Source organism: Vigna radiata, chromosome 5, assembly GCF_000741045.1.
Source record: "Vigna radiata var. radiata cultivar VC1973A chromosome 5, Vradiata_ver6, whole genome shotgun sequence".
Lineage (NCBI taxonomy): Eukaryota > Viridiplantae > Streptophyta > Magnoliopsida > Fabales > Fabaceae > Vigna > Vigna radiata.
Window position 1 is genome coordinate 22,128,149 of NC_028355.1, and position 13,215 is coordinate 22,141,363.

At 29.9% G+C, this 13,215-nt stretch overlaps 2 protein-coding genes across 3 annotated transcripts; one reads left to right on the forward strand and one right to left on the reverse strand.

Moving 5' to 3' along the window:
• On the reverse strand, nt 1–1,512 carry LOC106762110 (allene oxide synthase 2, chloroplastic; the record flags this gene model as incomplete). Its single annotated transcript, XM_014645823.2, is given in 1 exon segment — nt 1–1,512. A coding segment is annotated over 1 exon segment (1,342 nt), but the record flags the coding sequence as incomplete, so codon positions are not given.
• A 9,010-nt stretch (nt 1,513–10,522) lies between these two features.
• On the forward strand, nt 10,523–12,649 carry LOC106761152. 2 transcript variants are annotated; one of them, XM_022780992.1, is made up of 5 exons: nt 10,523–10,693; nt 10,767–10,839; nt 11,004–11,369; nt 11,834–12,174; nt 12,266–12,452. In XM_022780992.1, exons 1-5 carry the CDS (start codon nt 10,625–10,627, stop codon nt 12,326–12,328), a joined length of 912 nt encoding a protein of 303 aa, XP_022636713.1. In that variant the 5' UTR covers nt 10,523–10,624; the 3' UTR covers nt 12,329–12,452. The 2 variants fall into 2 exon arrangements, with proteins under 2 accessions (XP_022636713.1, XP_014500152.1); XM_014644666.2 differs by having other exon boundaries at nt 10,528–10,693; nt 12,294–12,649.
• The last annotated feature ends 566 nt before the right edge of the window (nt 12,650–13,215 follow it).

The following is a 13,215-nucleotide window of genomic DNA, read 5'->3' on the forward strand; positions in this document are numbered from 1 at the left end:
TCAGCAGCTTCTCTCCCTCCCCCAGGAACCTATCAGCCACATACTCCTCTGCATTTTCAAATATCTTCGGATCCTTAGTCGCAAACGGCTGATACCCAAACAGCATCTCCCCTTTCTTCACCGAAAACGCATTGTCGTGACTCTCGATCACCAAGTCCCTCTTCGCCCTCCCATACTGCAGCGGCACCGGCGGTTCAATGCGAAACGCCTCGTACACCACCGACTTCACCAGCGGCATCGCTTCCAACGCCGCCATCGTCACCTTCCCGCCGTTAGCCTTAACGGCGGCCCTCACCTCCTCCGCGAGCCGAGCTTGAAGTTTCAAGCCCNCACCGGCAATCCNCTTCAGCATGCTGGGGAATAAAATTTTCATTCCGCCAAACGAGTTAAAGCACGTGGCGAATAACAGGTTGTGGCACGCTTCTTCTTTGGAGATACCAAGACGCGACGCTTCGTCAAATACAGCCCCNGCGGACTCGTANAAGAAATCGTAGAGCCTCTGGTAGTCGNTCTTTATCAGAAAAGGAGGGAGGGGGAAGGTGTGAAGAATGGGATCTTCAATGAATTTGGGAAGGCCCAATGTCAAAATAGGGCCAAGCTGGAGCAGAACCCATCTTTGTATTATACCTGGGCCGTCGCTTCCGAGTTTTGTGTCGGAGGGGTTGGTGCCAAAAAGCGCGCGAGCCAGGAAGTTAAACGCTGCTTGGTCACTGGGATCTTGAAAAGCAGCTTTTCCTTTGTCTGCCAGCTCTTTCTCGAGGGTTTCGAAGAGGGTTGTGTAGGTTGAATGGAACTCGGGAATGACGTGACTGCTTCGGTGTTTGAGAAGGAAGAAGAGGAGGCGTTTTAGTTTTTCGTGTTTGGGTTCGGAGGGGTCGATGTAGGAGAGGATTCGGTAACCGCCGGTTAGTTCGAGGGAAGGCATGTAGGTGCCGGTGAAGAGGTCACGTTTTTCTACTTTTGTCACGTCGAAGAGGACGGGGAAGCTTTTGGCATCAAGCAAAACGATGACTTTTGGGTCGGAACTAATGAATGGGCCAGGTGGCATGTTGACGCGGAAGACGGTGGAGTTGTACTTCTTGACGCGGGATTGGAAGAAGACGTTGCGGCCTTGGTTGTAGAAAAAGTCGAGGCGGTCGTTGATGGGTCCTATGAAAGGGAGACCGTAGTCTCCGGGGATTTCGCGCAGCGGGAGCTTGGCCGTCTCCGACGCTGGCAACGACGTCGTTTCAGAGACTGAAGCTTTGGTTGTAAAAGGACGCATGGAGGAAGAGGTCTTCCAGTTGCATGAGGAGGATCGTAGGTGCACCAATAGAGGAGATACCTTTAAACTTGATGCCATTTTACACTTCAAAATGACCCTTCAAATGCAGAAAACCTTTTAAGAAGGGTTTTAATATGAGAATTGTAGTGCTGGGAATGACTACTCTCAACTTTTTGGCCTCCTATTTATGGAAGTTAAATGATACGTGAGGTACTTCTCTGCATTTTCAACCTCTTCTTTCTTTTCTCTGTATTTTTTGGCCTCCTATTAATGTTTGACACTCTTCTTTCTTTTCTTGTTAATATTCCAGTCAAAACTGGTTATTATATAATTATATACACTATTATATTATATAATATATATGTATTATCATTTAACTAATCTAAAAAATATTTTTAAGATTTTAATTCTAAAACATTATGATTGAATAATTATTGAATTTTACAACCTTGAGTCGCAAAGTAATTAATACTTAAATAAAAAATTTATATGTAAAATTATTCAACTATGTTAAACGAAATTAAATCTATTTTGTATTTAAACATATTTATCTACAGTCGACTGACCTATGTAAAATAACATAAAGGAAAAAATTTCTTTAATAATTCTTTTTTTATAATTTTTTTACAATGCATTGGTGGTAGTTTGTGATTGGTTTGTTTCAAATATTATTTTAGAATAAATTCAAATAGACCAATAAAATTATGACACATGTCATGTTATCAAAAAATTGTTAAAAAAGAGTTGTTAAAATATCATTATCCTAAACGCGAGCAAAACGTGAGAAAATAGTTTGTCGGTAAATGTTATCTGAAATGTAGCAACTTGCACGAAGACAGGTGTACAAACAGACTTATTTATGTTCCCTTCAAAATAGAGAGATGCGCTGGATTTTTAGGATAATGACCATTCTGGTCAGAATTATGATATCTTAATAATTTTTTAATAATAATAGATCACGTGTTTCTATTTTGTTAATTTATATATTTGAAATGAAATAATCATAATTATTATATAAGTTGCTATTGTAAAATAAATTGTAAAAAAAAATATTGTTAGAAAAGATATTTTCCTTTACGTATAACTACAATTCAGAATTTGGAAGGATAAGGAATGGAAGAAAAAAAAAAGTAAAAGAAAAACCTGGTGGTCAATAAAGTGGCTGAAGTTGGGTGAACGACTAGAAGTTAAAAGAAAAATGAATAAGCATAATTGACGTGCTACTTTTTCAAATTAATACATTTAAAAACTAATTAAATTCTCATTTTATATAATTAAATGTTAACAAATATTTAAATATATTCCGATAGTTAATTAATCTCTTTCGTTACAACTCAAATACTATTTATAAAATAATTATTGATTATTTAATATAGGTCCAATACAAAAATAAATAATGATTATAAGCATAAATTAAAGTTAAAATATATTACAAATTAAATTGAAAAAAGAATCATAAAATTTTGAGTAGAAAATAATGATAATTCTTAACAAAAACTAAAATGAGTATTTGTTTAAATACTTTTCATTTTTTATTTTCATTATTTATTCTATTAATAGAAAACGTAAAGAAGAGTAATAAGTCTATTCATAATAATGATAAAAGTGCACTTTTAATAGAAATTAAGTATAACTAAATATTATAAAATATTTAAATATCTATCACCAGTTTCAATTTTTAAAAAATCATTTTTTACAAATTAGATACCTGGGTATTAAATAATCATAAATTAATTGATACTTGATAATGTAAAACAGTAGTTGCAAAGGACTATTTTAACAAATTTTTTATAATAAATTATTTATAGTTACTTTATTGATTGATATATTTAAAAGAGATCCATCACAAGTTAATATACGATCGTGAAATGGTTGTGAAAAAAATACTAAAAATATATTTTCCTATTCCAAAACAAAATTCCAGTGTTTCAGTTCATGAATGCAATCAAGTAAATTTCTAGAACATTTCCTTATTCATTGATAAATGGCAAAACCCTAATGCTATGCTTCTTCCCGTATGTCGAAATCTTGCAAGCAGATAAATGTAATGAAATTTAAAAAAGAGAATAAATTATGCAATCGACACAAATTTCTTCATTCAATTTTCTCGTATATATGTGAAGAATAGTAAGCAAAGAAAAGTGTCTTTTTAAACTTTTATAATAACTTATACTTAAAAATTAATTTCGTAATTGATTAAACAAATAAATCTAATTGATAAAATCAAAATAAAATATAATAAATCAAATAGTAATAATAATATAATATGCATAATGATATATTTTTTTCTTGATCAAAACAATTTTATTTCTCTATTCTTTTTCTTAAATCCGTTCATTTTTCAACCTTCATATTCATTCTCTAATTAAAACAGAAGCTAAATTCTAAAAATAAAAGAGCTATTTTTCTCCTCAAGGAAATAAAAATAATTAAGAAAATAGTAAAACAAAGCAAAAGAAATCGTTAAATAATGGAGGTAGTGGTCCCACCTTTAAATAATGCAGGCGGTGATCCCACCTTGACAGTTCTATTTTAAATCTACTCCATATTTCAACCTGTCCTGGCTTTTATCGTTATGCTATTGCTTGGTTGGAATTATAAAAGTTGAAATAATAAAAAAATAAATTAAATAAAATTAAAATAAATTTATTTAATATTAATAATTTTATCTATTATTATTATTTTAATATTTCAAAATGCATTTATTATTATATAAAAGATATAAGTATTAGTAAAATTTGTATAATGTAATACAAATATACATAAATGTTAATTAAATATTTTTTATATAATCAATTATCTAGCGTAATAAAGTAAAATATATTTATATATTTTCGATATAGTGTTATGAAAAAAAAGTAAAAATGTTACTTTTTCTTTCCAATGTAATGTAAAAGTGATACCTTTTACATTTTTACTTGCATGCTTCTTTCTTTTATTAAGTAGGGTTTATGAAGAGTTTTCATTAATTCAAATGAGATTAAGATAAATTAGACGGAGGGAATAGTACTTAGGTAAATTTAAATCTAGTTTTAAGAAATAAGATACAAGAGTTGCATGAGGATGGAGATGGGATTTTAAAAATCAAATATAGGCTTAATACCACTTTTGGTCCCGAGTTTGGGAGGTTTTGTTCAATATGGTCTTACTTTTTTTTTTTAGTAACAATTGATCCCACTTTTTGAAAAAATTGTTCAATTGACTCCTTTTTGGTTTCGACATCAATTTTCTAACGGTTAGAACTTATTGACGTCGTAACCAGAACCGTTAGAAAATTGATGTCGAAACCAAAAAGGAGTCAATTAAACAGTTTTTTCAAAAAGTGGGATCAATTGTTACTAAAAAAAAGTAGGACCATATTGAACAAAACCTCCCAAACTAGGGAACAAAAGCGGTATTAAGCCGCAAATATATGCATGAAGACAAATTTATGCATAGTTAACTCAGATGTTTTAGTGATGTTTAAACATGGTTATGTGTTTTTTTTTTTTTTACTTTATTTTAATGAAAGCACTTTATATAGGTGAATGGGCTCGAAAAGATAAATATTTTAGGGTGTGGTGGAAGAGCGGACAGAAAAGGAACAAGGGTGGGATTATGAAGAATTTTAAAAGATTATGGTAAGAATATAAGTATGACATAAAAAGTTTTAAGTAAGAATAAAAAAGCTTTATAAATATAAAAATAGTATACAAGAAAATAAGATTTATCAATATAAAGTTTTATTTTAGAAGTCGTCTTTATCTTAAGGGTGATCAATTATTTTAATCTATTTTAATAAAAAAGAATTCAATGGCATCAAATTATTTATTTGGTTTTCAACTTAGACAATGTTTTATTGTGGTAAGATCCAACTGTAGTCAAAATTAGTTTAAAATTTGTTGAGATAAATTGATAGAATAAATGTGTTGAGATAACAAATATGTTTTTGTTTTTGTTGTGGTGCAAATTTGTGAGAAATAATCCACACCTGTGAGGAAATAGATTAAGATTTCAAATATATGATGAGATATCAAGTAAAAAAAATTGAATAATATATAGGGAAAACAAAATCAACAAACATAAAATCTTAAGATTTTGTTAAAAATAGTAAAAAGTATCTTTTACAAGTAAATTGTGTATTAAAGGTGATCAATCTCTACAATATTATTTGGAGGGAGTAAGATTTTTATCTTGTAAACAAAGAAGAAAGATACAAAGTTCAATATTCAAAAGAAAGGAGATAAGAAAGATATAGAGTTCAATATACGAAAAAAAAAAGATAAGGAAGATACAAAGTTCAATATACGAAAGGAATAAGATAATTAAGAGATAATAGGTCAAATGGAACAAATTATTCTAATAAATAATTTGAGTAGCATGACAACATATAAGAAAATGAACAAAGAGACATGTGATTAGTTATCTTCATGGAAGCATTTATTCTATTCCGAAAGTAGTATAACCAATTTCAAAAACATATTTTATCTATGTGACATGTCTGTCGTATTTGGTTCTTCCTTATTCTCCTTTTTCCTTTCTTCTCTTTTCTCTTTTCCTCTTACTCTGTTGTTATCATCGTAGTCGTCAATATTATTGCTACCACTATCACCTTTTTCTTTTCTCTTCTTTCTCTTCTTCCTCCTCTTCTCTTTTTATCTTTCTTCTACTTTTGTTTTTATGTCGATAAATATATCTTTGGTTTTATTATTCTTCCTATTTTTCTTATCTTCCTATTTCTTCATTATTGTCGCTTGTCAATGTTATCTGTCATCTTTGACTCTTCCTTATTCTCTTATTTATTCTCTTTTCTCCTCTTTTTACCCTCTTATTCGTTACCACTATCGTAGTTATCAATGTTATTGCCACAACTATCATCTTCTCTTCCTCTCCTTTTTGTCTTTCTTTTACTTTTTGTTCTCTTATTCTTCTCTTGTTTTTATCAATTATTTTCTTTTAATTTATAACAAATGTTTCAATAGATTTGACAAAAAACGTAATGTATTTTGCCAACAATTTTTTACAAAAATCAATTATTAATGAATTTACCAATGAATTAACAAAATAACATTGTTGTCAAAGTTTATCACAACATAGTTAAAGCTAAAGCTGAAACCTTAAATGTCCCTTCTGCTAACGAAATACATTGTCAAAAATATTTGTCGATAATTAAAATTTATAATTATTGATGAATTTTTTGACAAGTAGTTATGTCAATCATTGAAATCCTAAATTTTGTTGATAAAATTTGTTACTAAATTCTACTTTACCCATAAATTTATTTTTGTTAATAAATTTCATCGTTAATATGATATTTTCTTGTGCAAATAAAACATTTTAAAAAAATATTTAACAAAAATCATCATTCAAGTTATAGAAATTAGAAAAACACAAAATTTTAATTACAGTACACTACAAGAAATTCTTTAGATATTGACACAGTCTTATCAATGAAAATTAATCTATTCATAAAACATAATTTATCAACTAATTTGACAAATAAAAATAAATGTGAGTAAAATTCATCACTAAAATAGAAATTGCATTACAAACAAAAATATATGTGAGTCACCATAGGTAAATATCATCAATAATTTAAATTCTTATCATCAACGAATTTTCATATCAATAACTTGTGTTGGTAAAATTATACTAAATTTATTGCTTTTAACTTTATCATTTTGTGATAAAATTTGTTAGAAATCGAATTGTTTAATATTCGTTATTATTCTAAAATTTTTATCATCTATATATATATATATATATATATATATATATATATATATATTCATTAAATTCGTTAATAAAAAATGTGTCAAAATTTCCATCAGATTTGAAGATATATTTATAAATTAATTAGTAATGTTTGAGAAATATAATATAATGAGAAGAAGGATATGAGAACAATAACGACAGAACAATAACAACAGAACAATGACAGTGATAAAGGTAATGATAACAATAAAGAAGGAAAGAGAAAGAATGAGAAGAGGAGCCAACGAATATGACAGCTGAGTTGGAATATGAAGAGGAAGAGAAGAGAAGGCGAAGAAGAATATAAAAAATAAATGAAAGAAGAAGAAAAGGAAGAAGAGGCGGAATGAACAAATCATGATATTTTGTGAGAAATAATTACTTAGAAATAATTATCGACTAATTATTACTGGTATATTTGAAGTCGCCAGTAATTACTCATTTTTTTTTCAATAAAACTTATCAACAAATTATTTACTATTAGTCATAATTTTGATTTTTTTTGACAAATTTTAAGCATTAGTAACAAATTTTAATTACTAATAATATAATTTCTTTTAGTAGTGTTGATACATTTTTTTTTAAATATTGTGAAAATAACAAAACTAACCATAAAAATGTTGAATCTAATTACTAAATGATCAAATATGTTTGTTGAATCTATATTTTTCAAAATTTGATATATTTTGATTCTCAATTTTTTAAAATGAACGGATATAATTTGTTTAATCACACAATATAAATTATTTTAACGTGTTAAAGAACGTTTCAGATTAACATTTGAGTTTAAACTCATCAAATAGTATGAATACCTCAAATGATAGTCTAAAACAATATTTGATATGTTAAAAGCTTAACCCATTTAAATTAAGTGAATTATATCTATTTATTTTCAAAAAATTTGGAACTAAATTATATAAAAATTAAAGGCCTAAAAATATAAATAATGAAATATTATATACTATTATTCTCATAATTTCTATCACAAGAAGGATAATAAGAAGATAAAAAAAAAAAAAAAAACTTCAATTTATCTTGATGACATTTAAATAAGATCGGTGAAGAGAAGAATATTTACCTTTTAGCATTGAAAATTCAAAGAAAAAATATAAAAATTCTAACGAATATTGAGAGAAGAATTCTCATAGATTTCGAAATGATTAATTCTGCTGTGGTCAAATATTAATAAAGGGGGTTACTCCCTCTACCTCTCCAATTCCATCCCCCACTCCTCCCAATTTTTTTGGATTTTTTTTAAATACAAAAATAACCTTGTTGTTTTATTTATTTTTACCTTTATACCCCTATTTACTAAAGTTAACCTACCTGTCTCTTTTACACTCTGAACACACACAGATTCAAGATTCTCTCCTTCGTATAATCCCACCCCCACCAAAGCTTTCATTTTCAAATGCTCTCTGCAACTCTCACTCTTCCCGTCCTCCTCTGAACCTGCTGTTGCTTTGTGCGGCCTGTTGGTGTGCGGCGGGTGGCAGTGCCGTGAGTGTGTGGCGGTCCGGCGCAGTGTGGAGAGGTGTAGACGTTGGTTTCGTTTTGCGGGTGTGTTGGGCTGTGCGGTTGTGTTTGGTGCTTTGCAGCCGGTGTGTGCGGCGGCGCGGAGGGTGCTGGTGCGGCGGATGTTGCGGCGGTGCGGGGCGGTGGTTCTTCTTCGTTCGTTTCGACAGGTTAGTTTCTTTTCGTTTCTTCTATTTTTTTTTAATGTATGTAATGTGTAGGATTGGGTAGTTTTCTCTATTGTTGATATTTGGTTGGTGTGTTTGTTGAGGTTTTTGTGGTCTGCTGTTGAGTTCTGTGTTATTTGTGTGTTCTGTGTTGTGTGTATTGAAGAAGAAGACGTCCAATGTCGATATCAGTTGACGGATGTCGACATCCGTTTCCTATTTTTATGTTTTTAGTTTATTTTATAAGTAATTATATTTTAACTTTTTATTTTCAATTCATTTTGTTACGTTTTTAATTTTTTTTGTTTTATTAGTTTATTGTATTTATAATTAATTTATAAAGTATTTAAATTTAATTTNATTTTATAATATATTATTTAATTATATCTAAATTAAAATAACAATATATATAGATCTTCAAATATACATTATTAAAATACGTTAAAAATATATTTAAAAATAATACATCAAAACATATAAATTCNATTATTAAAATATCTGAAAATTAATATAAAAAGTAAACTAATAAAAACAAATCTTAAAAAATAAAACTAATAAAATAAAAATCTAATAAAAACAAATCGTAAAAAATAAAACTAATAAAAACAAATCTTAAAATATAAATCTTAAAAAAATAAAACTAATAAAAACAAATCTTAAAATATAAATCTTAAAAAAATAAAACTAATAAAAACAAATTCTAAAATATTGAAACTAATAAAAACAAATCTTAAAAAATAAAACTAATAAAAACAAATCTTGAAAAATAAAACTAACAAAAACATAATCTAAAATAATCTAGAAAATTAAACGGATGTGGGAATCCGTAAACAGATGTCAACATTCGTTTAAGGGTAAACGGAAGTCACCATCCGTTTAGCGGTTTTACGAAAGTATTACTAACTTCGACTTGAAGAGGATCGCTGGTTAAAGGTTGGATACACCACCACCAATGCAATGCAGATATAATAATTCAAGGACAAATTCTTTCGGGAGAAATCGATATCTCAATTATCACTTGAAATACAAAAAGAATGGGAGAAAGAATTTCTAAAAAAATAGAACAAAGAATTCCTGAGAAGAAAGCGTAAGATGAAAGCATGAAGATAAAATAAATAATAAATAGGTTATGTGGGGGTGGGAGAATAAAATCATAAAATTTTATTTCTAAATATAAATTTTTGCTAAAGGATAAAATTGGAATAAAAAAAAATAGAGCAAAAGATAAAAATGGAATGGGGGGTGGGGGATGGAATTGGGGAGGTACAAGGAGTAACCCCCTTAATAAATATAAGTATAAAGTCCAATCCAATCTGTCAAAAAATAATTATACAAAACAAATATAAATTCCAACCAGTGTGTTAAAAAACCAATCAAAAAGTCAAATAAGGATTCAATATAAAAAAAAAAATACAAATTTCTTTTATCTTAGTTACAATTAATTTGATTTAAGTGGTTAGCATAAATGATTTATTTCTTAAGAAAAGTGATTTCTTATTTAAAATTTGTAAATTAGATTTTCAATTTCAATTTGCATGTATATTGTTTTATTCTGAATAAGTTCTCCAAATGAGAAATGATTGATCTGATATGAAATAGTTTTCCTCAATACGTCAGTTAGAAGAAGAAAGTGCACATCCTACTCGTTTGGTTACTTTGTGACAATTGATTTAAAATTGAGTAAATTTCATTAACACTTCTTAAGTTTTTTTAAAATTACAAAGATATATTTTTTCAATAAGTTTGTACAAACATTCTCCTATTTTAAAAATATTTGTATAGATTAGTTGAAATTTAAAAACATTATTATATTTACATTTCTAAAATTAAAATGTGAGTACTGTTTGGTATATGCAAAAATAGTGTGTAGCTGAGGGAATAGAATGATAACGGGTTTCGGAAACAGAGGATAGCATGGTTAGCCCACTGCTCTAAAACCCTAAGAATGGAACTTCAAACCCTTTGTTGCGCTCTTCCCTCTCAACCCATTCACTCCAATCATCGGACACTATCTGTGAGTAAACCTAAACCTATTCATCCCAATCAATTTCTATGTTAACGTTCTAATTCTTCTATGTCACTCGCAGTCACCACCGTTCGCAACCCACGCTTCGTTCTCTAATCAAAGGCAAACATTTCGGTTTGGAAATGGTTCAAAATGTACGTTTTTTCTGCCCCCACTCATTGTGTGTGTACTGCGTCTGTGGGTTCGGAATAACACTAGAAATTAGAAAAGAAAAAAAAAACATTGAATTTGTTGGTTGTAGTATATTGGGTCTCTTTTGACACCAAAACATTTGAACACTTTCTAATTTTTATTTCAGGTTTGAAATGGGTGATTAGGGAACCTCCGGCATTGGGATTGAACAAATTCCAGAGACTTCTTGTTCATGCTTCTGATTCTAGTTTTAATGGAGGCTTGGAAGTTCATCCAAACAAAAGTTCTAGTGTCCCCGTTATTACTTTTAACGGGGTAGAACCGTTTCATGGTAAACCAGGTTCTGTCTCTTTTTGTGGGTTGACACACCAATCGGTAGAAGAAGGGAAATTGGAATCTGCCCCCTTCGAAGAAAAGGGTGGCTCTTACTTATGGGTCTTAGCTCCTGCGGCGTTAATAGCATCTTTGATTCTGCCGCAGTTCTTCGTCGACAATGTGGTGGAGGCTTTTCTTAATGATACGATTTTAATAGGTATTGGTAGAACTTTGTGCTTTCTCTCACTGTCTTTGAGCTTTGACCTTTTACGGCTTGTTTTTTGAAATGAGATGGGGTTGTTTGCGCCATATTAGCCAAACTGCTTGGAAACTACCAAAAAATGGGATGGTTGTTGTTGTTCTTACTTGCTATATGACCCATCTACTTTGCCTGCATTATGTTGCATTGCTAAGGTTTCGTGCTGCATTATGTTGCATTGCTAAGTTTTCTTACTGCATTATGTCAAGACCTATTTAATTTTTTTTTTTTTTCAAAAGGTCAACAAATTCAGTTCTAAGGGACAGTGAACTACTGAGCACTATCTTTGGACTACGAAGTTGTATTTGCTATTAAAAAGGCTGGATTGAATTTTGTAATTCTCATAATATTGTTTGTAAGAACCTTGTAAATGCGGAGGAGATGCATCTCTTATCAACATTTCTATTACCAATAAAATGCAGATGCTGTTAGTTTGTTCACTCATGATGCCCTGTTCTACGTTGGACTAGCGACATTCTTGTATGTGACTGATCGTGTCCAGAGGCCTTATTTGCAGTACAGCTCCAAAAGATGGGGTCTTATCACCGGCCTCAGAGGATATTTATTCTCTGCCTTTTTAACAATGGGTTTGAAGATTATTGCTCCTGTTGTTCTTCTGTTTGCAACCTGGTCATCACTTCGCATGGTAGGAATTGTTGCTGTAACTCCTTTTTTATTTGGCTGCGTTGTACAATTTGCATTTGAGAAAGTTTTGGACAATCGTGGGTCAGCTTGCTGGCCACTGGTTCCTGCTATATTTGAGGTTTGTCTTCTTTCTTTCAGATTATTTAAGATCTTAATGCTGCTTGACTCTGGATGGATTGTAACTGAAATTTGGCTTTACTTCTAATTAGTTATATGACATTCCGAATGGTTTGCCAGGCATACAGACTGCATCAGCTTACAAAAGCTGCTAATTTTGCTGAGAAGTTGTTATTATCTTTGAAGGAGCTTCCTCCGAGCCCAGAATTGATAGAACGAACTGGAGGTTTGTTCGCATTGATGATCTCTTTCCAATTACTGGGGCTCGTGTGCCTTTGGTCATTGATGACGTTTCTTTTGAGGCTATTTCCCTCTAGACCCGTAGCAGATCATTACTGACTGAGTATAGCTTGGATATTGGAAGAGTGTTGTATATATTTGCGTAATGTATTTGAAAGACTCGGCTACATTATTATTTGATGAACTTTTAGTGCAGCAGGCTCTTCATTAAGAAAATCTTGTCGCTTAATCTTTCATTTTTTATATCTCAGGTTTTCTTATCAATAAGAACTCCAAAATTACCGAATCAATTTTAGCACTTTCAAGACAAAAGGTCTGGATTGGCTGAAAAAAGAATTTGAATAAGGATGTGAAAAAGAGAAGAAAGGAAAAGAGTTCATCTGATATTAATAAGAACAAAAAGTTGTACAAAATTCGAATCATAAATCTCCACCGAGTTAAGTTTTTTTTTTTTTTTTCAATCAAATTCATCCACTTGATTCAACATCTTCTCCATTTTTTACTCACTCACATGTTAAAAATTAATTTTAATAATACTAAATTATAGAATTATTTTTTAAATTTGTTAAAGATACTACTTTTATTTATTTTTTTCAGAATTCTTAAATCTATTTAAAGGTACAAGTTCACAAAAGTTTTTGACAAAAAATAAGTTCGGAATTTGATAAATTTTGTATGAGTAATTTTAAAAGAAAAAATAAATAAAATAAGTTTCTGAATAAACTATAATTAATTTATATATGTAGAGATTATTTCATGTAACTTCATTAAAAAACAATTTTTAATTTTATATATAAGCTAA

Excerpts from the sequence above, each read along its gene's own strand:
- LOC106761152 (XM_014644666.2), top strand. The coding sequence starts at position 10,625 with ATGGAACTTCAAACCCTTTGTTGCGCTCTTCCCTCTCAACCCATTCAC. Across the intron at positions 10,694-10,766 it reads CCAATCATCGGACACTATCT|TCACCACCGTTCGCAACCCA; the intron begins GTGAGTAAACCT and ends TGTCACTCGCAG. Across the intron at positions 12,175-12,293 it reads TGGTTCCTGCTATATTTGAG|GCATACAGACTGCATCAGCT; the intron begins GTTTGTCTTCTT and ends ATGGTTTGCCAG.